At 42.5% G+C, this 27,556-nt stretch overlaps 1 protein-coding gene across 10 annotated transcripts in view; it reads left to right on the top strand.

The window, feature by feature from the left end:
- The window catches only part of DMD (dystrophin), a 1,890,745-nt gene extending 1,863,496 nt beyond the window's left edge, over positions 1-27,249 (top strand). For 9 of the 10 annotated variants that reach the window (XM_066356826.1, XM_066356825.1, XM_066356822.1 and 6 more), the window contains 2 exons: positions 9,542-9,634; positions 24,720-27,249. In XM_066356826.1, coding sequence (XP_066212923.1) covers positions 9,542-9,634; positions 24,720-24,817 — 191 coding nt within the window. In that variant the 3' untranslated portion in view covers positions 24,818-27,249. Of the gene's footprint in view, positions 1-9,541; positions 9,635-19,708; positions 19,741-24,719 lie in introns of all 10 variants that reach the window. The other variant, XM_066356824.1, reaches the window with a different exon arrangement.
- The last annotated feature ends 307 nt before the right edge of the window (positions 27,250-27,556 follow it).

Here is a 27,556-nt window from a genome sequence, read left to right as displayed (position 1 = left end):
ATCATGGAAGTAAAATACTACTTGCAAGCAATGCCTACATCTAAGATGTGGCCTCCCAGTGGGGGAGGGGGGCTCTCCGGGCTGGGTAAGGCCAGAGTGGGCGGCTCATCACCTTGGTGGCAAGGCCCTTAGGAATCAAGGACGATTGGGGAAGGTGGATGAGGGCACTTAGGGGATGAGTGTATTTAAGAGAAAGGAAAGGTGGCGGGAGCCAATCTGATGAACTTCAAGAACCTCGAGCAGTGGGCAAAAGTATAGCCTCCAGAGAAGTCCAACCTTGTAGGAAAGGCAGCTTTCATCTCCTTTGTGAAGGCAGAGCGGTTTGCACCATTTCCTTGCCCTTCCCACACCTTAGTATAGTAATGCAGGGCAGGGTCTGCACAGATCCTGTCTCCACATGAGATCTGAATGCAGCTAATGGACTGTTGGAACTGGGACAGATCACTCAGCGTATGAAAACCATTGTCTGCCTTTGCACAGTCTGTAAATCCCCAAAGCAGCGGAGTGTTCGTAGCGCTGTTGTTCCCTACTGCAGGGTTTCCCCTTTTTTTTGAAGTAAGCAAAGCATGTGAAACAGTCGCGTGTGCGCGCGGTGAGATTCAGGGCCCTGCGTGCTGAGAAGCATTAATTATTCAGGCCTGTCAACACTGGCAAAGAGGCAGCGTGCCCTTGAAAGCACCCAAAGTAAAATTCACATCAGGCTGTGGTCCTGCTGGTTTGTGGAGCTGAGGGGATCGTGGCAGAACTGCATACAAGGATGAAAGTGCTGACTCGCAGGGGCGGGATACGCTAAGAGATAACTTGCCAATATAAAACGGATAGGCTCTGTTGTCAAGTTGGTTCTAAAAGAAAAGGCTAAATCTAAAGATTTTTTTTAACTGTATATACCAACGTTATTTAAGAAGAAAAACCCCAACTGTCTTCTTAAAGGATGCACACAGGTGTTTAAATACAGGCAATAGGCATCCTCCTGCTTTGACGCTCTAAACCAGGGGTCGGGAACCCATGGCTCGCCAGCCAGATGCGGCTCTTTTGATGGCTGCATCTGGCTCGCAGACAAATCTTTAATAAAAATAATAATGTTAAAAATAGAAAACATTGTCATCTATTACAATCTGTTCATTTCCTACCGCTCATGTTCATGGTTGCGGGTGGCTGGAGCCAATCACAGCTGTCCTCCGGGACAACACCAAATTTTTATTGGATAATGCGTAATGTACATGGGTCGTTGTATGGCTCTCACGGAATTACATTTTAAAATATGTGGCGTTCATGGTTCTCTCAGCCAAAAAAGTTCCCAACCCCTGCTCTATACAGTAAGGCTGGAGTTTCCTGAACTATATTCTGGATAGAGAGTTGTACTTCAAAGAATATTTAAAGATTTACAACCCCAGTGACTTTTTAAAGTGATGTGTGGGTGAACTTATACTAGGTGATCTGTCTAATGAGGGGAGTGCTTCCCCGTGCCATGAGATTCTTATCGCTGGTATGTCTCTTGTAAACCATGTATGTGTGGAAACATTTTTTTAACTGGGAGAGTATCCTAATGAAGCTTACATTCTATTGGAAAAGACAAAGAAACACACTCAGGAGCCTAGGACTTCCTGACAAGTCCTTATGTTCCATGACTCGTTAGCTTCTGATTTAGAACAATTTTAAACTAATGGCAGAATTACAGTTAATTCAACATTTTGCCACATTTGCTTTATTTATAGTCATATCTATTTATCCATATATATATATATTAACATTTATATATGTGTGTATATTCATTTATATTTTATATGTATATTTATGCATGTGTATAGTTTTTCACTCCACTAACCCATTTAATGGTTATATTTCATATATAATGATACTTTACCCCTCAATCCTCCAACATGTATCTTCCAAGGTGAAAAATAGTCTACACTAGAATTAGGACACTCAGGGAAATTAACACGGATACAATACTTTAATATTTAATTTAAGTTCAAATAGCCCCAGTTCTGCCAATAATATTCTGTATAGCTTTTTGTGTTGAGGATCCAATCAGGATTCATGCTGTGCATTCAGTGACCATGTCTCTTTATGCTCCTTTAATCTAGAACACTTCCCCAGCCTCTCCATAACATTGTTTGTGAGGTTTTAGTAGCGGTCCAGCCAGTTCTATAAAATGTTCTTCAATTTGCATCTGCCTGCTTGTTTCCTCATGATTGGACTAAAATTAAATGTTTTATAACCAGTTACCGCTTAGGTGATACCGTATCTTTCTCAGGGCACCAAACGCTTTCCTAACACTTCCTCTGCCCCCTCACCTTTCCTGGGTACTGCCTCCTTCCCTTGGCTTCTGCCGTGTTCATAACCAGAAGTTCAGATTGCCAGACCTCTCTCCTGAGTGTCTTCTGGATAAAAATATAACCCAGTCTGAAATCCTGGTCAGCCTCCAGTACATCTCTTCCAGGTTTCCAAACTACACAAAGGCCCCACTGTCCACACTTTCTTCCTTTACCTTTCTCTTTCTTAGCTTCCTCGAAGTATAATTGCTATACAAAAAAATGCATACATGTAACATAAACATCTGGATGAGCTTAGACATATATATGCACCCCATAACACGATCACTACAAGCAGGTACCAAACATACCCATCACCTCTAAAACCAACCCTTTCCTTATTCTTTTAGACAAGTCCTACCACCATCAACTGAATGATCAAGGTCAGTCTGTGTTACACCTCTGAAAGGAGCAACACTCTTAAATTCCGCTCCTTCTGCCCAAATTTAGGCTTTATCCTGTGATCAGCTGAACAGACAATCTGAGTCCTCTTCATACTGGTTTCTCGGGTTTTGCTCTCTCCTTTTCCAAGCCACCTTCCAGATGTTCTCAGTCCCTCTCCTAGCATTCAAAAGAATGGTATGCATGCTTCTCCTTAAATGTTTGTGACTCCTCTTTGCCTACGGAACAAAGTTTATACAACTTAGCGCAGTATTCAAAATCCACCTTCCTCTCAAACCCAATTTTCTACTACCTTCTAACATGACCACATAAAACCCCGAATAGCCAAAGCAATCTTGAGAAAGAAGAACAAAGCTGGAGGCATTTTGCTTCCTGATTTCAAATTATATTACAAAGCCAGAGGAGTTAAAACAATATGTGGCAGCAAAAAAACAGACTCTGGCATCAACAAAACAGAATATATCCCAGAAATAAATCCATGTGTATGTCGTCTGTTTACAAACGAAGGAGCCAACAGTATACAATGGGAGAGGGATTGTCAGTCAATGATGTTGGGGACACTGGATATCCACATGCCAGAGAACGAAAGTAGACCACACCACTATCTTGTACCTTACAGAAAACTTGAAAAATGAATTAAAAACTTGAGCATAAGACCTGAAACCATAAAACCCCTAGGAGAAAACATAGGCAGTAAGCTCCTTGATATCAAGTCTTGGCAATGAGATTTTGGAGTCAACAAAAGCAAAAATAAGTGGGACTACATTGAATTAAAAGCTCTGTACAGCAAAGGAGAACATCCACAAAATGAAAGGCCAACCTACGGAATGGTAGAGAGCATATGCAAATCATATCTGCTAAGGGGTTAATGTCCAAAATATATAAAGAACTCCTACAACTCAATAGAACAAAAGTCTAATTAAAAAATAATCTGAGCCTGACCTGTGGTGGCGCAGTGGATAAAGCGTCAACCTGGAAACACTGAGGTTGCCGGTTCAAAACCCTGGGCTTGCCTGGTCAAGGCACATATGGGAGTTGATGCTTCCTGCTCCTCCCCCTTCTCTCTCTCTCTCTCTCTCTCCTCTCTATAATGAATAAATAAAATCTTAAAAAAAAAATAATCTGAGTAAACATTTTTCCAAAGAAGCAATACAGATGGCCAGTACGTAACATGAAAAGGTGCTTAATATCACTAACCATTAGGGAAAAGCAATCACGACCACGAGATAAAAGAATATTAACTGCTAATTTAAATACCTTTTACCACCATTCAACACTGATCAGTTAATTATCAGTATCATCATTGTATACCATAATTAAAGAACTTACACACAGCATTTTTATGTAAAATTGAAACTATGTCCCCTAAATATAATGTTTAAAACTAACTGAAGCTGGCCCTGGCCGGTTGGCTCAGCGGTAGAGTGTCGGCCTGGCGTTCGGGGGACCTGGGTTCGATTCCTGGCCAGGGCACACAGGAGACGCGCCCATTTGCTTCTCCACCCCCCCCCTTCCTTCCTCTCTGTCTCTCTCTTCCCCTCCCGCAGCCAAGGCTCCATTGGAGCAAAGATGGCCCGGGCGCTGGGGATGGCTCCTTGGCCTCTGCCCCAGGCGCTAGAGTGGCTCTGGTCTCGGCAGAGCGACGCTCCAGAGGGGCAGAGCGTCACCCCTGGTGGGCAGAGCATCGCCCCTGGTGGGCGTGCCGGGTGGATCCCGGTCGGGCGCATGCGGGAGTCTGTCTGACTGTCTCTCCCCGTTTCCAGCTTCAGAAAAATACAAAAAAAAAAAAACAAAAAAAAACTAACTGAAGCTAATATCAGGTACTGTATACATTTCTTTCCCCTTTGAAAAACGAGAAAGGCAGGAAAGACCCAAGTTAATTACACATCAAGTTGGAAATTGGTTCAAAATATAACGCGATTGAACTAATCCAAAGAAAAAAAGATGATCAGGGCATATTTGCTCATTCACAGCCCCTCTTGTAGAGAAAATTTTCTAGTACATAGTTTCTTTTTGTATAAAGAGAAGAGGTTGCTTAGGGATACACAAAGTTACAGGAATAAGGTTTTGTGCGTCTTCTGCACAGGCTGCACAGGTTCTGGCTAAAGTCGCTTTTTAAGCGAGTGGGGAAATCATGGTTTGAATTGAGGAACAGGAAGTGAGTCAGATGGCATAGCATCCTTTCATGAAAGCCTAAAATTGCGCTGAGTTACAATAGACTTTAAAAATATCTTGCCCATAGCAAATCATTCCATTTTCCCCCCCCACAGATTAAATTTTAATTGTTTCCCTTCTTTTTTCTTCATTTTTGTAGTGTCTACCATATTATGCTCTATCAGGGTGTATTTTTTTTTTTTTTGTATTTTTCTGAAGCTGGAAACGGGGAGAGACAGTCAGACAGATTCCCGCATGCGCCCGACCGGGATCCACCCAGCACGCCCACCAGGGGCGACACTCTGCCCACCAGGGGGCGATGCTCTGCCCCTCCGGGGCGTCGCTCTGCCGCGACCAGAGCCACTCTAGCGCCTGGGGCAGAGGCCAAGGAGCCATCCCCAGCGCCCGGGCCATCTTTGCTCCAATGGAGCCTTGGCTGCGGGAGGGGAAGAGAGAGACAGAGAGGAAGGAGGGGGGAGGGTGGAGAAGCAAATGGGCGCTTCTCCTATGTGCCCTGGCTGGGAATCGAACCCGGGTCCCCCGCAGGCCAGGCCGACGCTCTACCGCTGAGCCAACCGGCCAGGGCCCTATCAGGGTGTATTTTAACTTTGATTGCGTCTTTCCTTATTTTGAAACATTCATTTTAAAAACGTTTCAGTCATTTTGGGGGAACCAGCTTCAGACAAGCCATGACACCAATAGCTAATAAGTCAAAAAGACTTGTATGCGTGATTGGGGGACACAGCTTGGAGTAGAATCCAATTGGAGAGTGATTGCCATTAACCAGTCCTGGAACTCAAATAATTTAACAACCAGTTCTCTGCCCCAATGACCGTTTTAAGTATAAAAACACAATATACTGAAAGGTAGTTTAGTATTTCCTGCATTTAATATTTAATTAAGAATAAAAGAGGTATAAAAAACTAAAACTTCTTTATGGTATTTCCATATTGCTTTTTTTGTGTGAGAGACAGAGAGAGGGAGAGACAGACAGGAAGGGAGTGAGATGAGAAGCATCAATTCTTTGTTGCAGCACCTTAGTTGTTCATTGATTTCTCTCTCATATGTGACTTGACCGGGGGGGCTACAGCAGAGCGAGTGACCCCTTGCTCAAGCCAGCAACCTTGGACTCAAGCTGGTGAGCCTTGCTCAAACCAGATGAGCCCATGTTAAAGTTGGCGACCTCGTGGTTTTGAACCTGGGTCCTCTGTGTCCCAGTCCAACACCCTATCCACTGCGCCACCGCCTGGTCTGGCATTTCCATATTGCTTTTTGATTGGCATTCTCACTTGCAAGTTTTTTCACCTATGGACAGAATGAACATCACTACGGCATTTAGAATAAATACACTGTTGTGCAGATAAAGTTAAAAAATAGTAAGGAATGTAAATTTATGGTTTCCACTTTGGGCGGCTGCCCAGGCACCCACCTTAGAGAGAACCCTGATTACAAGTGCCATTTTAACAACTGGTTCTCGAAACTCAACAAAAAACTAGATATTGGTTCTACCAAACCAGTTTGAACCAGCTGAATCCCAGCACTGCCATTAACTAAGTTTGAAAGGCCTTGCCATTAGCAGTATACTGTTTAAACAGGGGTAGTCAACCTTTTTAGACCTACCGCCCACTGTTGTATCTCTGTTAGTAGTAAAATTTTCTAACCGCCCACTGGTTCCACAGTAATGGTGATTTATAAAGTAGGGAAGTAACTGTACTTTATAAAATTTATAAAGCAGAGTGACAGCAAGTTAAAGCCTATAATAATAATTACTTACCAAGTACTTTATGTCAGATTTTCGCTAAGTTTGGCAGAATAAATCTTTATAAAACTTACTATAGTTAAATCTATCTTTTTATTTATACTTTGGTTGCTCCACTACCGCCCACCATGGAAGCTGGAACGCCCACTAGTGGGCGGTAGGGACCAGGTTGACTACCACTGGTAAGCAGACTTGCTGTTTCCCAATTGATGTGTTCTTCCCTCGACTATCCATGGTTCACAACCTCATGTCCTTATGGTTTTTGCTCAATGGTACCTCATCAATGAGGGCTTCTAAGACCCCTTTCTGAAAAGATTCTTCCTCACTGCCCCTCACTAACCCCTTCTTCAGACTATTTGCCGCCACCTGACATACCCATAAAACTTATTTGTGTGCTTGTAGCCTGTCTGCCCACGTGCGTTCTGTACAAACGGAGCTTTGGGGTTGTTTATTGCTATAACCCCAGCACTCAAAACACTGTCTGGCAGATAGTTGGAGTTTAATAAATATTTGAATAAATAAATGAATCTTAATGTTTTCAATTTTTATGACTTTTTTAGACATTTAAAATCTAGCTGTTTTTCCTTTTCCAGAATAATGTGGCACAGGAAATATTAGTGATTAAACATTTTCAGTGTGTTGATGGCCCTCTACTTACACATATACGTGATAAATCTGATTTTGAGTCTTAAGGGGATTAATTAAACCCAAAGTTTTTTTTTTCACCTACTGAGAAAATCTTGAAAAAAGAAGAAAACAAGGTTTTCCTTGATTTGTGCATATACTGCGTAGGATGAATAGGCACATTTATTGCTGTCCTGAGAGTTTTCCATATAAACATGTAAGCCAATTTTACATTTTGTACTTGGACACCTATATTTGAGACTTCAAGCTGATACTTATCTTTAGAGAGTTTATGCTTTATAATTGGATCCTTAGAATAATTCAGGGAGAGGAATGCCTGTCGCTTCATTGAACTGAACCTGCGATTGAGTTCTAGAGCTCTGGTATGATGTAATTAAACTGTCAGAAATCTTAAACATCGTTGCTCGTGAGTGTCTCTGTTGGTTCTGATTTATTCTGTGAGGTATACTATCACTAACGTAGACTTGGTGCCGTTAAAAATGCCTCGTGTTCCACAGTTGGGCAAAAATTTTGCATTGGCTATGGAACAGAGGTGTAATCAGCTCTGCAGTTGTCAGGGTCCTGTTCCTCCTGGGAGTGTTTCATTCATTCCATCTTTACCAGATAGTGGTAGCTTAGATTCCAGAGATAAAAGAAACTCAAGATACTGAATTTCATCTTTTTCATAAATATCGTATAAGCCAGAGGGAGGGATGGACGGATACTGTAACTTCCTTTTCCACCTTGTGACCTGACTTGTTCCACTCTCACTTCCTGTCCTTGCATTTCAAAGAGGTTTCCTACAAAAGCAGAGGTTTTTTTTGTCTACACCATGTCCTTAATCCTTTATTCTGATAATGGAATAGTCTCACATCCACCTGGGATATGGTTTTGTCTTAATAATGAGCATTGCCAAGCATTCTTTAAGCTTGTGCTTAAAAAACAAGGATGAAAACTTAATAATGAATGCAGGATTATAATCAACAGATGAAAATTCAAGTGGCCTAGACCAAAGGACATTTAAGTCCTTAAATCAGATGTGAACTTGAAGTTGTCCTTAAGTATGTTCATTAGTGTTGAGTTGCTGAAGCAAGGCTTTGTTTTCGATGGAAGTGACAATATGATGAACAAATTGAAATCGAACGAAGTTATTTTCACCATTTTATGAAAAATTAGTTCCAAGGACCTTCATAGTTCAAACTCATTTTGTTTACACTTAAAAGAAATTTCTCCCTGTCCTGGCTCATTAGCTCAGTTAGAGCGTCTCCTGAACTGCCAAGGTTGCAGGTTCAATCCCTGGTCAGGGTACATGCAGGAAACCAATGAAGGAATGCACAGCTGGGGGGAATAACAAATGAATGCTTCTCTCCTTCTCTCTCCCCCATCTTCTCTCTCCCCCTCCTTCTCTCTCCCTCCTCAGCCTCTCTCAAATCAATAAAAGAGAGAATCTACGAAATTTCTCCCTCACTAAAATGCTGTTGGAAGTTTATTTCTTTAACGTATCAATCAGTAGACAATACAGACACAGATCAACAAACCCTACAAAGAGATTCTCATTCGCAGAGGAAGACCATCCATTGCTAAATTTCTTGCCTTCCAAATCATCATTCTCTCCTCAGCTAAAGTCTCAACTTTTTTTTAATGTTTCCTTTTATTAGCCTCCCAAAACATTATGGTAAAGTAGTCCCCTGTAACAAAAGGAAAGGAACATAACGCCCCACTATACCCCATATCCGCAGTTCTTAGAATATTAATATTTTATCGCCTATATAGGTCACATACAACTATTACTTCTCCCTGGTACATTAGACTTAGAGTTACTTAAGTTTTGTTTGTATTTTTGGTTAAATGTCAAAGGAAACAGTGGGGAAAACACCTTAGTGTCTCCACTCCTTTCTTACCTTCATAAATGCAAAATGTCACAGCTTTATTTTCTTCTGTGCTGAAAAGACACTGCGAGTATCCCATGATAATTTTTTATTACCAGGAAAAATGTTATCCATTTGTTAATAGGGCACAAGGAACTTACGTCAACTTTGTTGTCTTTTAAATACTATAGATACACAGTTTTCTTCTTCAAAGATAATGACAGATAAATTCCTACAATGGAATTGTTCTTCCCTTTAAGGAGTTGTTTCCTAATTAGTAAGCTTCAAGGGTTACTTTTATTTATATTATTTATGAGCAAGGGGAAGAATTTTTAGGTGTAATCATGGACCTTTTCTCCAGCATCTCGATTTTTTTTTCCTTAAGCGTAACTGGCCATTATTTCTTTGCTTTCGTTAAGGTGAGGAAGATCTTCTCAGTCCTCCCCAGGACACAAGCACAGGGTTAGAGGAAGTGATGGAGCAACTCAACAACTCCTTCCCTAGTTCAAGAGGTAAGCTGCGCCACTTGGGAGGAACTCAGACTTACCGCAGTTAGGCCACTTCGTTTTCATACCCAGCTAGTGTCTGTTTTTCATGTTTTCAATAAACGCGTGCTGACAGAATGCCCATTTGGGATCATCGAGAGAGGATTTTATTTTTAAATGTGAATTTCTGGTTTGGATGAATGAATTTTCTGGTCTTGCATTCTGGTTAAATTCAAATACCTGTGTAATCATGATGGTTCTAGAAATGTAGAGTACTAACTCGTATTTCTGAAGTATTTTACTTGCTTTGTACATTAGTCTGAAGAGTTAGTTCTGCGATAGCTTTTACTTAAGAGCAATTATCAAGTGACTTTTACAGACAAGGAAATGAATGCCCTCGTGGTACTTGTGCCAGGGCCCTCCAGTTACCACGCAGGTGGTGGTGGCAACCCTAACTTGCAATTCGATGCCCTTTATATTTAAAAATTGTATCTTTTGCTCAGAGGGGCTACTGGGAAAGTCATAGCAGGAACCTACATTTACCTGCGACTCTGTGAGCTGGTGTCTACTGTATGCAGTAACGGGAGAGGCTAGTGTCAGTTCAAGGCTCCTCAGTTACACAGAATAAATGGCAAGGCAGCAATACCGTGGAGTAGTTTAAACTCTCAACAATACTCCTAATCATCTTTATTGTAACCATCATAATATCCCAGTAGTTCCAATAGCGAGAGAAAGATGTACTATATAAATTGTAGGAGGAAATGGTCTCATTATTGAAAACCGTAAGGAGGTGGAAAGCCACTGGGAAAAGGGATTACTTCTGATGTCATTCTACTACATTAACAAGAGTACATTGTTACCTACAACCTTGAATGAGGCAGGATAGGTTACAGCTGGTGGAAGGATAACACTTTATTCACTACACATCAGCGCTAACACATTCCAGTTCATCCAGCTTTACTGATGAAAATACACTAAGCTCCCCTTAGATAATATTTCCACAGAGCTTACCAGAACCTTGCTCTTAGTGCTTTGAATTGACCCATCTGGACTTAGTTTAAGACATGCGCCCTGAGTCCTGCCACTCAGCCTGCGTCCTACCCAGGCTCTCACGTAGTCCCTTGAAGTGTGCTGTGCACTTCCTCCAGGACGTGTGAGTAATAATAAACTTGCTTATTTTGATTTCAAAAAACAAAATTCTATCTTATCCCATCATTTAAACATAGGCACAGTTAAATCTTCATACACTACATTTTTACTGTTTTTCTTCCATAAATGGAATACAACCTTCACAAAGAAAGGCATTAACATTATTAACAACTTCCATTGATTTCTCCCCATCACTTGGACCTTGTGTCCTTTGCCCCTCATACAAACACAGCGTTTTACACCCCCACATTCTCCCACCAGCCAGCATGAGCTTCAGATGTTTTGCCTCATCCCAAGGGGGCATTGCGCTGCCATTGCTCATTTTTTTTTGGAATTTTTATTTAAGTTGACTTCCCTTTGACATAAAACAAAGTCACTGACCCACTTCCCTTCAGTGAATAGAAAGAACGGCAGCAGTCACCGGGTCAGTAAACACAGGAAAGCCTGGAGAAGCCAGAGAGGGAAAACACAAGGGTTTGCGGCCGGAGATTGGCGCCCCTAATGGGCAGCCCGGGAGGGCCGGGCTGCAGGGAATCTGGCTCCTGGTCCCTTTCCAGAAGGGCAATGCGGAGGGGGTTCTGAGTCCTCTGTGTTTCCTATCTTTATGTTCACTGTCGGTTAACAATGGCCATTTCCCAGCTATTGATGTATGAGTAAATGTTGTGCGATGCACATTAAAAGCAATAATGCTGTGATAGAGGGTTGCTAAGAAACCGGCAGGGGAAGCTAATTTTAAATGTCTGCACCAGCCATCCTTTCACCACTGAGCATCGCTGATGTGTTGATTCTAACAGATACAAATCTTATCTGTCTTCCACCCACCCACCCACACCCACCACCCTGCGCCCCATCCTGACTGTCTTCTCTCCCTGGATGCCATGATTCATAGTGAGACCATATGCCGGTTTGACATAAACCACATGTTTTCACCTTTATCCTGCCAGCTTTTACCAGCACCTACTATGTACCAGTGGAGGGCTTACGGATGCAAAGAAGCACCGAGTTCCTTGCCTTCTAGGTGTTTATGGTTAGTTGTGGATCCAGACTTCCAAAGCTCAGATCACAATGCAGTAACATTATTACTGCAGTGGAGATGTCTGCGACACGATGAATTCGGGGAGCACCCTTTTAGCCAAATAGGAAGTTAGCCTCAGACTGAGCAAGTGTCTTCTTCAGAATCACACAGCCACCTGTAGGGCAGGGACTTCGGGCCCCGTGTCTAGCACACATCCCGCGGTCGCCAAGCTGTCCCTTGAAGATCCTAGATACTGTCTCATCCCAGCTGCTTTATAATGAAAGCGGTTACCTGCCCTGTGGGAAATTAGAGGCTACTTGTGGGTACCCTGGGCATTCCTGTCACATCCAGAGAAGAGGCCACAGCAGGGCTCATGGCTCTGCTTCCCCACAGCAGCCTGTTTGCACTGGGCCTCTGGTCCATCCTCACTGTCCAGGTGAGGTCCTTTCACCCTCCCGCTGTGTCCCCCTGTCAGAGTCCCTGAAGCTAGGTACCATGTGGCTGTGGAAGGAGCCGCCTGCAGGACTAGAACTGTGCCTCCTCTGCCACGGTATTTGGCGGTCAGCATCTCTGCTGCTGCTTGCACGATGTTGATTTACTTTATATGGAAACTTGGGAAACTATTCAGGCCGCCTGCAGCGAGTTCACTAAATTAGTGCCTATGGAAGCACTACTGTCCCCTGAGTGCTGATTGGAGTCTTCTAATTTGGGATAAGGAGGCTTTATCTGCTACAAGTTCCTTTAACTAAGCTCCGACTTCCTCAGTAGTACTGTGGTGGCCTGAGAGAATGAAATCATTTTCCTGAGGAAAGCACGATCAAACAAAAACTAGATACCATGAGAACAGATAAGGTACTAGATCTGCCTGGTCTTTTTGTGATGCTGTGACCCTGACATTTTTCTTCTCTTGCTACTTCCTGCCACATTAGGATTTATTATATGCCTTTTTGTGATTCCACACCCAATTTCAATGTGTCGGGCTTTTCCCCATACCAATAGGCAAGTGTTGGACACCTGCCGGGAATCCTACAACTCAGTTCTGACACCATCTGCCCAGAGATAGTATCAGATCCTGCAGGTTAGGGGTTCTGTCCTACAAACTGTCCCCCTCCACAGATGCCAAACGCAAGTCCAGATTGTCACCTCTACTTCTGATCCACAGGATATGGATCGCGGGTTCCAGGGACCTCCTCCTTTGGGTTAGATTAACTTTCTACAGCAGTTCACGGAACTCAGTTTACTTATTAGATTTTTATTTTTATTAAAACACAGTTTACTTATTAGATTTCCTCTTTGGTATTAAAGATATAACTCAGGAATAAACACAAGGAAGAGATGCCTAGGGCAAGGTGTGGGGGGGTGGCACAGGGCTTCCAGGCCCTCTGGGGGTACCCCTCTCCCCCAGTCTCTGCGTGTTCACCAACGCGAAAGCTTTCCAGACCCCGGCATTGTGCATTTCTATGGAGGCTTCACTATAGCTATGACTGATGAACTCACTGGTCACTAGTGGTTGAACTCCATCTTCAGCCCGCCCCTCGCCTAGCCGTGGCGGCCTGGGTGTACAGCGAGAGCCCCAGCCCTCTGCTCACAGAGTTGGCTCCCTGGTGACCAGCCTCCGTCCCTCGGTGCTCATTAACGGAAAAGGGACCTTGATGCCTCTCATCACAGGAAAGGACAAAGGCCATGTATATATTTATTAAAAAGCACTTCACACTTTTCCTCCCCAAATGCAACGATGAACAGTCTCATTGTGAAAATAAGCTAATTATAAATATACTCCAAAAAGTGGATTTTGGGGGCCCTTATTTCTAACTAAAAGCATTTTTCACTTTGAAAGAATGGAGGAAATAAAAATAGAAATAGAAGGTAGGGTTTAATGGGAAGATCTTACCATTAATAAGTATGTTAGCTTGATATGAAGCCAGAAACCCTGAGTGTGCTCTCGGGATTATGACTGTCCCAAATGTAAGGGCCTTCAGAGGTCACTTTAGCATATTTGATTTCCAAAAAACAGTGGCTTTCGACCTTGTCTGACCATTATCCACAGTAAGAGAAACCTTTTACATCTCAAAGTGGGGTGAAGATATAAAACACACCGTTTATGTGTATGTATATACACACACATTCATACCCTCACCGTATATATATACAATGCAGTTATATGTACACAGCGACATACACGGGGTCGGGCAGAAGGAGGTTTACAGTTGTGAGTACACAAAACACACAGTTTCTTCTCATATTATTAATCATTGTATTATTTTCCATACGAAAAACTCTAAACCTCCACACCCTGTACATAGAAAGCTCAGAAGCAGAAGTTTCCAGAAGCAGTTTTTTCCATACTATATATATTTAATTCACACTATTCTTCGTGTTATTTATTGAAAAATAAACTGCTGGTTTCTACCCACTAAATTGATTTTCTGACCCAGTGCTTTAAAACCACTGCTCTAACCCATCTCAGTTTTCCTTACCCATGTGGGTATAGATTTTTTTTAAAGCTAAATTTTAGAATTTTTACCATGGAAGTTTCTGCCAAGACCTTGCTAATATCTTAGAGGACATTGTACTTTCGTTCTAAATCTGCCATCCATGTTCCCGTGGTTGTGTTAAAAAAATGAAGTTCACGGTTACTACAGCTGTTTAGGACAGCTGTTGGAGTAACTCAGAACAGATGTCTGAGCCAGAGGTCTGACATTTAGTGGAAATGTGCTCTTAAATACCACCTCATGGTTTACTTAACCCTGCTAGATAATTGCCCACAGAGGAAAAGACTTTTTTAAAAAAATAATATGTTTTCCATAAATATAAAGTATATATAGATAGGAGAGTTCTGTGTGATTTAAATGTGACCTGTGCCACATTAATTTTATGCCCAACAGCCCACATGAGCCTCTCCCTCTCAAATAAGCCCCTGCTACAGTTTTGACTTAGAGCTCAAGTCTTAAAGGATCAGCTAACCTTCATCTTTCATTTTCATTCAAAGTACCTGGAAGCCCAAAGAAGTTAAGTGCCTGGTTCACGGCCATTCAGCAAGTTAAATTAGCCTTCTGATCTTATCTCGATGGCCTTACTAAGCTATTATCCAAATTAATAAAGGGGTTACATGCTTCTCCATTTATTGATAAACGGATGGCCAAATTGTCCTGCATAATCGCCAGTATAAACTGCAGGGTGTTCCTGGTGTGAAAGTGTGCACATTTAGCTTTGTGATTATATCTTTCCTGATTAATCTCTAAATAGAGTTAGCTATTCACAGCCACTTGGGGGATTTGAGTGACTCAGTGTATATTAAACACAGAATGTCGGCCAATTTCTACCTAATCTATCTATCTATAATCTGTCCATCTGTCTATAAGTATATGTTCAAGTTGAATTCCACTATAATAGCAACCATTATCTACTACTCTAAGGCACTTGCTCAATCTCCAGCATTATTCTAGAGCAGGCATCCCCAAACTGCGGCCCCCTGAGGCCGTTTATCCGGCCCCCGCTGCACTTCCGGAAGGGGCACCTCTTTCATTGGTGGTCAGTGAGAGGAGCACTGTATGTGGTGGCCCTCCAACGGTCTGAGAGACAGTGAACTGGCCCCCTGTGTAAAAAGTTTGGGGACCCCTGTAGGAACACTACATGGGTAGAATGAACAGTCAATGTAATTTAAAAATAAACTCTTTGGCCCTGGCCGGTTGGCTCAGCGGTAGAGCGTCGGCCTAGCATGCGGAGGACCCGGGTTCGATTCCCCGCCAGGGCACACAGGAGAAGCACCCATTTGCTTCTCCACCCCTCCGCCTTGCTTTCCTCTCTGTCTCGCTCTTCCCCTCCCGCAGCCAAGGCTCCATTGGAGCAAAGATGGCCCGGGGGCTGGGGATGGCTCTGTGGCCTCTGCCTCAGGCGCTAGAGTGGCTCTGGTCGCAACATGGCGACGCCCAGGATGGGCAGAGCATCGCCCCCTGGTGGGCGTGCCGGGTGGATCCCGGTCGGGCGCATGCGGGAGTCTGTCTGACTGTCTCTCCCTGTTTCCAGCTTCAGAAAAAAAAAAAAATGAAAAAAAAATAAAAATAAATAAACTCTTTAAGTGATTTATTCGTACATCTCAGGTCACTTAGCAGGCTAGCAAAGGTTCTTTATATGTATGCGCACTCGTGGAACAAGTGCTGCCCTAGTCGGCAGTGTGGCCCGAGGTGCCACTGTACGTAGATTAAGAAATGCTAGGATCCATCAGAAGCTCTTCGTGCAGTAAGACAATTGAGAAAGCAGTTAGCAATGCCGTGCAGGTATTTCTGCTGTCTGTGTGATCTCTCACCACTGACCCGTGCCACAGTAATTTTAGCCCCAACAGCCCATGCCAGCGTCTCCCTCTCATACTGCCAAATAAGCCCACACACATTCTAGTAAACGCCTCTATATTACCAACCCAACAGCTTTGCAAAAATCTGCCACCCTTTAAAATTCAGGTCTGATCTGTGGTTCTTTAATGAAAGAGCAACATAAAGAACCAGGGCAGGCCCTGGCTGGGTTGCTCAGTGGATAGAGCATTGCTGAGGTCTCAGGTTTGACCCCTGGTCAGGATACATACACAAAGCAACCAATGATGGGACAACTAAGTGGAACAATGAATTGATGCTTCTCTGAGGTCACCAGCTTGAGCGTGGGATCATAAACATGACCCCATAGTCGCTGGCTTGAGCCCAAGGTTGCTGGCTTAAGCAAGGGGTCACTGGCTCAGCTGGAGCCCCTGGTCAAGGCACGTATGAGAAAGCAATCAATGAACAACTGGAGTGATGCACCTACGAGCTGATGCTTCTTATCTCTCCCCCTTCCTGTCTGTCTCTCTCACTCTAAAATCAAAACCAAAAAAAAGAACCAGGACAGAAACGTTATGGGCCCTTTTCAAGCACCGTTGTGTTTCCTCTCTGCTTCCATGAAGGATTTGAGCTCATTCCTTTACACCAGAGGCCAGGAAACTACAGTCTTTGGGTCAGAGCTGGTCCACAACCTGTTTTTATAAATAAAGTTTTCCTGGGACAGAGCCACACCCATTCATTTACATATCATCTATGGCTATTTCTTACTGCAGCAGCAGAGCACAATAGTTGCTACAGAGACTGTGGTTTGCGAAGCCTGAAATATTTCCTCTGGCCGTTACAGAGAAAGCTTGCCAGGCCTGCATCACTCTATTATGTTGTCCGTTCTGACTCATTACACACACTCAGCCACAGGTTTCGGTGCTGATCAACTTTGAGCTGAACAACACTGTGCCTTTGAATTGACTTACGCAGTTGCAGTTATAGCCATGTTCACCAGAGATCCAGCATGGTTCAGCGTATTTAAAGTATGGCCATTTGAATCTCTTTTCATTTGTATTGAAACAGAAATCCTAAGAAAGGGACTCATTCTCAACTTTTTAAACTGGTCAGTGAACTGAGATTAAGAAGCTAAAGGCACCCAGGAAATGACTTTGAAATAAAGAATCACAGCCCGTTATCCCGCGTTCAGACTGCCTAAGGGAACTCAACTTCTCCAGACCTGCCCAAGCCCTTTATTTAGGCTCGGGACTCCCCAACACACTTCCCCTTTCTCCAGATCCACTTCCTGACAGCACCCCACGTGGCTACATGGACACCTAAGTGCACGTCTAAGGAAACTCACTTCCGAAGAATGTATTCATGAAGTAAAACCTATCTGCTACTCGTATTTCTTTATTAAGAGAATCTTCTTCAATATTGCATTTTATCAGTATAGAACTATTCCTAATGAAGTAGGAAACACTTTAATTTTTAGACAAAAATAGGACCCTCTTTTTGTGCTATGCTAATGAGCACACTGGTCCCCAAGTGACGAGAGAGGATTTTGAAAGAGATTAGGGGTAACACATCTCTGGGAGGTTTATTTACAGAAACTGTGGCTCTGGGAGGTTCATTTGTACAAACTGATTTGTGGAGAAGTACCCGAAACAAAACCCAAATTATTTTCTGCATATTCAGCAGTGACTAGTTGATACTGACCTCTGAACATGACTTGGTGTAGAATGAATAAAGATACGCAACATTTATCATTCTAGGAATGGTAATTACACTCCAAAACGAAATCGTATTGCTTTCCATCAACATAAAGTTCTGAAGTTTTAAAAATGGACCGGAGTTACAAGCCAGAACAAGTTACCAGCCCTTGTCATCTGAGCTAGAGGGTAGCAGGGAAGGCCAGCTTGCCGGAAACAGCCAAGGGTTCACAGCCGTGATCTAGCGGTTCCCTTTCTCCTTCAGTTCAGCCGGCACTTAGGAAATACCGTGCTGTGGTGCAGTACAGGGCACTGCAGATAGAATGGTGGGGGAGACCCGTGGGCCCTGCCCTCGAGGACATCGCAATATTATAGGGGAAGGCAATTAATTCTACTACTTAGTGTAACTATGAAGTAGAAAGATTTTTTGTAAAACTTGCTAAAGGAGTCAAAAGGAATGGGTGAGTAGTTCATGCTGGCATTCATTGGAGTCATCAAGGATGAAGTAATGCTCCCTCTCTTCCCTTTCTCCTGTGTCTGGTGTGGGCCTGCCGCTGGGAACCCCACCCCCATCGGAAGAGCCGGCACCCACTTTCCTCTCTTGCCTCCGATTTGAGCAGAGTCATGAATCCCTTGACCATGATGACATGGTCACGCATGCAGTTTTTATCCTACTAAGAGATCTCTGACTCACCTAGGCAAACTCAGAAGGCAAAGAGGGAGGGGTTGGGGGAGGGAGAGGAAAAGTCATACTTAGAAAATCTTGAATTGTACTCTAGAAGTTTTGAGCCTTAAACTTGAGTTTTGAAAGATTTGTTTTCTAACGGTAGCTCCATACTTCCTCATTCTAGACGAGTAGTCTTCACATTGTTTCAAGAAGTTTCAGTCTTCTGGCAGCCCCTGAGCATGGTGGGCGGGGGCACGGAGCTGACCTACGGGATCCTCCTGAGCTTGGGGGGCGGGGCGGGGAGGTGACAGATGGTGGACAGGCTCTCTCACAGTTCTGCTGTTTCTGCCCAACTACTGGGATTGCGTAGATGGTGCTCAAGTCCGAATTTGAAAACTAGTATTTTATTTTCAAGACCCAGGAGCTATAAGGAAATTACACGCCCAAGGCATGCTAGGTAGGGTCAGAGGGCCCCGATTGTCCAATTATATTATAAAAAAAACTTTCTCATCCAAACCTGCTTTTCAAATATAAAGAAATGCATACAGACGTGGAATTCTGTAAAGCAAGCAAGGCCAGCAGGTCTTTAGCCTTGGCCTCTCAAGGCACCTGGTGAATTACAAGAAAGTTGAAGGCTTATTTTTGCGTCTTGCCCGGCGACTTGCCCGTTAGTGGGGTTGACCTCCTTCCCCATCGTTTTTCTTTCTATTTTCCTCAAATGCCCCCAGTCCCATCACGGGCATGCTCAGCTTCTACCAGATAGAACAGATTCTCCCGAGAGGCTGGAGTCCAGCCTCTAGGTGACGTTCCGCCTTCCATTTTGGGGTGCGGGGGTTCTGGCACACAGGCAACTGCTGTTTATGGTTCGAGGTGTTGACTGTCAAGTCCAGAGTAAAGAGATTCTGAGACTTGGTGTTGAGTTTGAGGTTCTGTAGTTGCTCTTGCAAACAGTGCTCGATTCGTCAGATTTCTATGCCGTGCTAGCTTCCATTCAGTTTACCACGTGAACTCCATGGATATCAGTGAGGTCTCCTGGATCATGTTATCTGCTTACATGGATTTAAGTGCATGTGATGGTTATTTGACTGGATGTGTCTTGCAGGGTTTTGTTTTGTTTTGTTTTGTTTTCAGAAGGGAATAAATGAATTGTCATCTCAACATTAGTTTGGGAAAAGTAGCAAATTGGTATGAAACTGTATATATATATATATATGCATGATTTTTTTTCCTTTCTGATATCTCTGCCTCTTCCTCTTTCTGTTATTAAAGGAAGAAATACCCCTGCGAAGCCAATGAGAGAGGTTAGTGAGATTCAGGCTCACGGCCATGGCTTCTGTCTGTCTCATCCCGCTTTCTGTGTTTGGCGTTTGTGTAAGAATTGTGTGCGTGCACGCGCATGTCTGTATTACACGTGTCATCATGTAAGGACGCTAGTCACTCTCCACTTGCTGCTCATGAGGAACATTCCTCCAATGTCCATTGCCATTGTCATCACCGTGACGAGAGGACCACGGGTTGGGGTGAGGGGAAGCAGGATTCTTTAAAAAACAGCAACCCTTTGTAGTCCCTGGGTTGGAATCCTGCAATTCATCATCTGTTGCCATTTGCAGCACAAACAAAATCTTCAAAATAAACTTAGCCTTGAACATAACTGATGAGTCATAAAGCTTCTTTCTGCTTCCAGGACCCTAGCGTTTTCTGCCAGTGCGCTGGGTTTGTATTCTGGGATGACTTCATTTTGTCTTGTTTTTCTTTTTTCCGGGTTCCTACGCTCTTTCTTTCCCACTTTAGCTAAGATTTTTTGAGCACGTGCTGTGTGCCAAACACCATTCTGAGCACTTGCCATCTTTTTCATTATGTAATCTTCATGAAAACCTGATGAGATAGGTACTGTTATTAACCCCATTTTACAGATAAGGAAACTGAGTCAGTGAGAGGGTGAGCAGTGTGTCCAGGGTGATGGCCAGGGTTGGAATCCAGGCAGTCTGGGTCCAGGCCACACTCTTAACTCTTACGCTTTACTGCCACTTTAGAAAAGAGTGTTTGAAAGGCTCTGTCATCTCAACTTGCCCTTTAGATGATATTTATTTTTTTATTTGGCATTTGGAGCCACATGAACCAATTAGAGATTTAAAAATGGATGTTGGGATTCCCGAAGGTGTTTTTAATGCCTCTTTTTAGGATTACAAGGGGTAGGGTACAACATTATCACTGACCATGTTTGCGGTTTTACAGCGAAAGCCACTTCCTACTTCTGTTCGACCAGAAATATTAACTAGACATGGAACTACCTAATCAAATGACGATTGGCTGACAGCGTGTTGAGTGACAGCCCAAGTGAAACAAAATTGTCCTTACCAAGAGTTCAGTGTGAAGGACGTGGGAAGGAAAGCTCTCTCGTGGATGGCAGTACCATGTGCTAATCTGGGAGAGAGGCTGGCTGGGGAGAGAGTCCTTATATGAGAAGGTTCTGGATCCTTAGCAATAGGAGAGACAAGAGTGGCCACCGACGCATTTCCCCATAAGGAGTCAGACTGGAAATTCTGCCAGCCCCAAGCCGTGCAGGTCTAATAAGTTGAATGATCCTTCAGGATGTCTACAGCAGTGTTCCCTGCAAGGCTTAGGGCAGTGGGGTCCCGGGGAGGGCGTGGTGGGCTGGAAGGAAACTGAGGAAACCCGAACCCGTGAAGCATTGAATGCTCCTGACGGTTTGCCCACCTCACATACTTCTATGTGAGACTTCTTGGGCTCACGCTGCTGGTAAGTGCCCCTTCAAATTTATTTCAGCTTGTTGTAAAAAAGTTGCACCATAATTTTGACACCCCCCCAAACATGTTTCTCTCAGGAATGAATTTTAGAAAAGGCCAGCCTGTACAATTGAAGTCATGTAGGCATCTGGATACTTGACTACCTGAAGTGCATTATAGTGGGACAAGTTTCCAGAAAGCCAGAGAATCAAAATACTAGTGAAACTCTTAATGCTATGAAAACACCCCAAATATACATAAGTAAGCCAACATCCTTTTTTCAAAGACTGAATTATGGCGAAGAAAAGATAAGCAAATTTCACCACAGTATTCTGGCTTGGCTTTGGTCAGTCGAATGCCAACCATTTATTTGGGGATTGTATTTTTAAAAAATAGAATGCCAGATTGCTATTGAGGCCTTGGCCCACTGCCAGGACATCTCAATTCCCATCACTGCGGAAAACAACTCCCTCGGGCAGCTGTGGCGTGAGACTGAATATGTTGCAGTTAGCACCAACTTGGAAAAACACAGCACTGCACTAATGTTCAATGCATGGTGCCTTCGTGTTCAACAATCCTTGCTTTAAAATGATCTAAATTAATACTTTCCACAGATGTATTCTTGTGTCAACTTCTACCTGAAGCTGATTACAGATGCCTGAATCCTGCCTGTTTTTCAGTGTTTTTCACGTTCAGGAGGGTATAAGATTTTAATTATGACTTTAGAAACATCTGTCAGGTAAAGTTAATGGGCTCCCTAATGTTCTGCTTTATAGGCGTGGACAATAGAATCAGGGTACAACTCTATTTTCTGAGTCTATATCCCAGTGCAGTTTTACGCCTCCGATGGATTGAGGTATATGATCTTTTGGGGTGGGATTTTGTCAAAGAGATAGATTTTTTTTTTTCTTGCTCTAATGAAAACATCTATGAAACACGCTGAAGTTTTTATTCTGGTGGTTATTTAGGTATTTGTAAATAAAGTAACCAAAGGCATACTAGATAGAGATATGGGGAGGTGACTGAACGTTCATTTTCCTCGCATAGAGACAGCCATGAGGTCATTTGTGAACATAAACAGTCTGGGTAGGTTAAAGGGCCACCCGACATTTTGGGGGAGTGTGGGGTCGTCAAACTTTTTATAAAAACCGCCCACTTTTGCAGTGCTGGTCAACCTGGTCCCTACCGCCCACTAGTGGGCGTTCCAGCTTTCATGATGGGCCAATCGCAGCGCTGTTTGGTTGCACGGTAGGGACCAGGTTGACCAGCACTGCAAAAGTGGGCGGTTTTTATAAAAAGTTTGACGACCCCTGGTTGTACCTGGTAACCTTTTAAATAGAAGGTACCCCTAGAACTTATGCCTCTTCAGAGACTCAAGATTTTCTGTTCGGGTAGTAACAACATTTCAAGGAGCAGAAGCACTACTTGGTTCTAGACAGGAAGTCCTCACTTAACATCATCAATGGGTTTCGTGACTTTAAGTGTAACGACATAGGATGAAACCACTTTAACCATCGACTAATTGACAAACAATTGTTGGTTGCCTACGACATCTCATCATTGTGATACCAAAACAAGGGTGAACAAAATGGTGTTATTTAAGCACCTACTATAATCTATAAATGTGTTTACTTGTCTTTGTTATCTTTAGAACTAGTCCACACCCCCTAGCACACAGCCTAGAATAGGATGTTTTGATGAGTAACAATAAGCGAATGGGGAACGAATGAGTCCTTCCCTGTTTCATGGTTTGTAATTACATTTTCTGCCTACAAGGTGGACTATAATATAATCATATGTGGGTAATGAGAAATAGTTGGAATTCTATTCAGATATCAGGTTGTAAGGGTCCCGAGTTTTGTTTTTACCGGCTTCATTAATTGCCGCTAAGATTGCAAGTAATTAAAAATGTGCAGTTAACCCATCCGTTTTCAGTTGTGCATGAGTAATTGTGATTGCCCAGGGTTGCTGGCCAGTCAAAAGTAGATACAAGAGAAGCCCTCTAACCTGATGGGCATCATCAGTTAATATATTTGTGCTCTAAGCTCAAAGGAACAGCAAAGCACCCCCTCCATCTTCCTGTGGGGTTTTTGGATGGTTTAGAAAAGCCAAAGACAATCTCAGTCCCACTGAGGGCTGCCAGACAATCGGCTCACTCTAGATGTAGTCCATATGCTTTGTTAAAAGTTCTCATGTTTGCAGTCTGAACCAAACTCCACAGTGATTTTTTTTAAAACATAATTAGTTCTCACTGAAACTCTTTGCACTAATAAAGCTCAAAGAGATTTGCAGACGTCATCACCTCAATATAAATGGCTGAATGGCATTACGCTTTTAATCAGCCTGAATTTGGTCTGGTGCCATCACTGTGGAAGTGCCTGCCTCCGAATCCTCTTCAGAGCCTCTCTCTCATACATATGAAAACGAGGTCTCTGGAAATAAATGTTAGAACAGAATACTTGCTGTGGCCAAGCATTCATTTTTATAGAGATTTTAACAGTCAGTCCGGGAATCTGGAACGTTGATACCTAGCAAGGTAGTAATAGCCTAGTGAAGTACTTATAGTTTCAAAAGCAGTCCTTGAATGGCGGAATGAATTAAAGAAGAATGAATATAAGCCACATAGAAATAGGGGACATATATGCAAAGTCAAGTCATATAGCGTGTCTCAAGTTATTTTACTCTAGGTCTGGATTTGGCCACAGAGCATCCAGGAGTATCGTGCCGCCTTTGTGCTCTTCCGGGGGAGTAATGCTAAGTCGCATCACATTATTAAGGAAAGGCGCTTCTGAGTTAACCCCTATTTAAGAGGAGATCAAAAAATTGATACCCAAATTCCTGCCGAACATGTGGGTCACATTATAATTAGGCCCTTGAGTACTTTGGAATGAAAAGCGATTTTTATTCAGAAGCTTTCTGATTCAGATGTTAGTGGTATACGAAAAGGTCCCCTCAAGAGTTTATCTTTCAACCCAAGTAAAAGCAGAGGCACGCAGTCACCTCCACAGTAACCTTAGAAGTGAAACAATAGCCTCGAAATGAAAATTTCATGTCGTGGTAATGGTAGTAGAGAGCAGAACGGTGGTGGCGATAGAGTGGCGGAGGTGGCACTGGTAGTGGGGATAGTTATGGTGATGGCTGTTTGCTAGTAAAAAAATAAAACAATCAGTATAATGTCCCACAACACGGTGGAAAGGGTGCATCCCATCACGGAATATTCCCGTAATGTGCTTACCCACGGAATCCCTTTGATCTATATCGGGAAGATGAGGGTGGTCCTGGCCATTTTTCCATTTACGCGACAGCAGTAGCCTGATGCAAGTATTAAGCTGATACTAACAACGTCGAATGGCTTCATTAACAAGGCTTTGCTTCTTCCTGGAAACTGGTGAAAAATCCAACCCTGTTGCGTATGCCCTCGATGCAGCTTCTGTGTTGTCCTCACCCAGAAATGGGGATGGTTTCCCAAGTAGCCAAGAGTCGGGGGTGGCGCCTGCGCCTGTGTAAAGTGTCACTTTGTCTTTGTTTTCCAGGACACAATGTAGGAAGCCTTTTCCACTTGGCAGATGATTTGGGCCGAGCGATGGAGTCCTTAGTTTCAGTCATGACAGATGAAGAAGGGGCAGAATAAATGTTTTACAACTCCTGATTCCCGCATGGTTTTTATAATATTCATACAACAAAGAGGATTAGACAGTAAGCGTTTACAAGAAAAAAAAAAAATTCTATATTTTTGTGAAGGGTAGTGGTACTATACTGTAGATTTCAGTAGTTTCTAAGTCTGTTATTGTTTTGTTAACAATGGCAGGTTTTACACGTCTATGCAATTGTACAAAAAAAAAGTTATAAGAAAACTACATGTAAAATCTTGATAGCTAAATAACTTGCCATTTCTTTATATGGAACGCATTTTGGGTTGTTTAAAAATTTATAACAGTTATACAGAAAGATTGTAAACTAAAGTGTGCTTTATTAAAAAAAGTTGTTTATAAAAACCCCTAAAAACAAACACACGCACACATGCACACACACACTCACACACACAAACTTTGAGGCAGTGCATTGTTTTGCATCCTTTGAGCGTGATATACACATGAAATTCATGGCTTTTTTATTTCCTCGCATATTAAAGGTAGGACTTCCTCTAACACTACCAAACGACTGCTTCACGTTGCTCTTTTGAGAATTGGTGACTGAGTGGAACCGGCTGTGGGTTTTCGTTTGCTACTTCTATTTGTCTATAAGTATGTAGATACTATAGGTATATAGACAAATAGATATCAACTACTAGAGACTTTTTCAATATCTTGTTCAAATGTTCCTGCAAGAGATGGCTTCTGGTCAGCCAGGCTGACTCACCTGCTTGGTCTAGGATGAATTTTCCCTGGAACCTGAAGCCACAAGGAGACTACCACACTCAAACATTGTCTGGGGCTCCAGACGTTTCTTATTTTAAACTTTCCACTGACAACTAGAGTATTGAATGTTTTTAAAAGGAACATAGGAATGAGTACTCAAGACTTACTATGTCAGAATAATCCATCGGTTGATACACTCAGCTTCCTGCTGTTGGCAGTGCCACGATTTAGATTTAATGATGCTGCAGTGGAAATCAGAGCATCAGAAGGCATTTGAAGTCCCAGAGACGACGAGCGCTCTGGGTTCTCAGCCAATCCCTCGGAGGGAGGGAGGAGGCCACTCTTGAAGTCAAGGATTGGCTCAATGTTCATAACCATACATACAACTGTGTATAAATAATGACAACTAAGTGATTCTTCCTCTTAAATGGCAGTGGGTGTTTTGCTTCTCGTTTTTGTTTTATAAGAGTTGTTTTTTTCCTCATTGCAGTGCGTTTTTAAATGCCACAAGACTTAATTTAAAACAACCCTTGGGAAAATGTAAGATACCCCCTCACACTGTGATACTGTTAAATATTCTCCCAGAAGTTCGTGAACTGTGGTTTCCTCCTTTGCATTTCCCTACAAGTATTTCCACACAGGTTTGTGAGCGGGAACACAGATCGAGTCAAATGTTCCAAAAGGTACTCCAAACCCTTTCGGGTGCTGGATTAGGCAGGTTACACAAATAAACGATGGACAAAAAGACGAGAAGAATTTAAGAGGACTAGCTGGTAGGAAAAAGCTTTACCCTTTCATTTCATTTTAGTAGTCTGATTTTTTTCTTTAATCATTCATTAGAAATTACCGTGTGAGCTATTATTTTGCAAATCTGTTACCTCTTACATCAAGTGTAATTAACTTTTGGAGAGTGAGTTTTGTCCATTTTATCATTGGTAATTAACATCAAACATGGCTTCTCATGCTATTTCTACCTCACTTTGGTTTTGGGGTGTTCCTAGTCATTGTGCACACCTGACTTCACAGCTGCACCACTTGTCCATCGTGTGAATAGTTTTCCCCATTTCTTTTTTCCTTTATAATTTTCAAAAGAAAACCCAAAGCTCTAAGGTAACAAATTACATTCAGATTTGGTTTTATAGTCTTGCCTTTTTTTTTTTTTTTCCTTCACGTGACACTGGACTTACTTTTTCTTTATCCAAGGATTTTCTTCTTTTTAATCACGAGTTAAAACAAGGGGTTACTTTACTTCCTACTAAGGTATTTCTGTTTCATTCTAAAATCAGAGATAGAGTGCATAATTTTGTTTTAATCTTTTTGTTTTATCTTTTTAGACATTAGTTCCGGAGTGAGTCTGTCAACATATATGAATAAAAATTGAGAGCTTTATTGCTACGTTTTAAGCATATTTTGGGTGTTATTTCGTGTTTGGTATAACCACTGAGTGTTAAACTGTAAATCATAATGTGACTGAAGCATATCCATCACACGGCATGTTCTGTCATTGTTTTCAGATACTGGGTTCTTACTTGAGTATCATAATATATTGTGTTTTAACACCAACACTGTAACATTTACTAATTATTTTTTTAAACTTCAGTTTTACTGCATTTTCACAACATATCAGACTTCACCAAATATATGCCTTACTATTGTATTATATTACTGCTTTACTGTGTATCTCAATAAAGCACGCAGTTATGTTACAAAAAAACTCTTGACTGGACTACAGTACTTTGTTTTTATTTTAGTTTAGTTACTGAATTTTTAAATAGGTAATTCATGCATATGGTTAAACGCAAAATCTAGAAAGGGAGCAGTGAAAAGACCCTAACCAGCCTATTCCCATACCCTCACTGCCCTCAGAGTAAATATATTATTCAATTTCTTATGTATTCTCCCAAAGTATATAAGCAATTACAAACATGTTCCTTTTTTCCTCTTAGCACATAGAAGATAGCATTCTATTTCTATAACTTGCTTTTCAGAATTTAAGAATGGGGGTTCTAGCT

The sequence above is a fragment of the Saccopteryx leptura genome, chromosome X, assembly GCF_036850995.1.
Source record: "Saccopteryx leptura isolate mSacLep1 chromosome X, mSacLep1_pri_phased_curated, whole genome shotgun sequence".
NCBI classification, from domain to species: Eukaryota; Metazoa; Chordata; class Mammalia; order Chiroptera; family Emballonuridae; genus Saccopteryx; species Saccopteryx leptura.
Note: the sequence above shows the minus strand (reverse complement) of the source record. Positions and strands in the feature narration are given on the sequence as shown.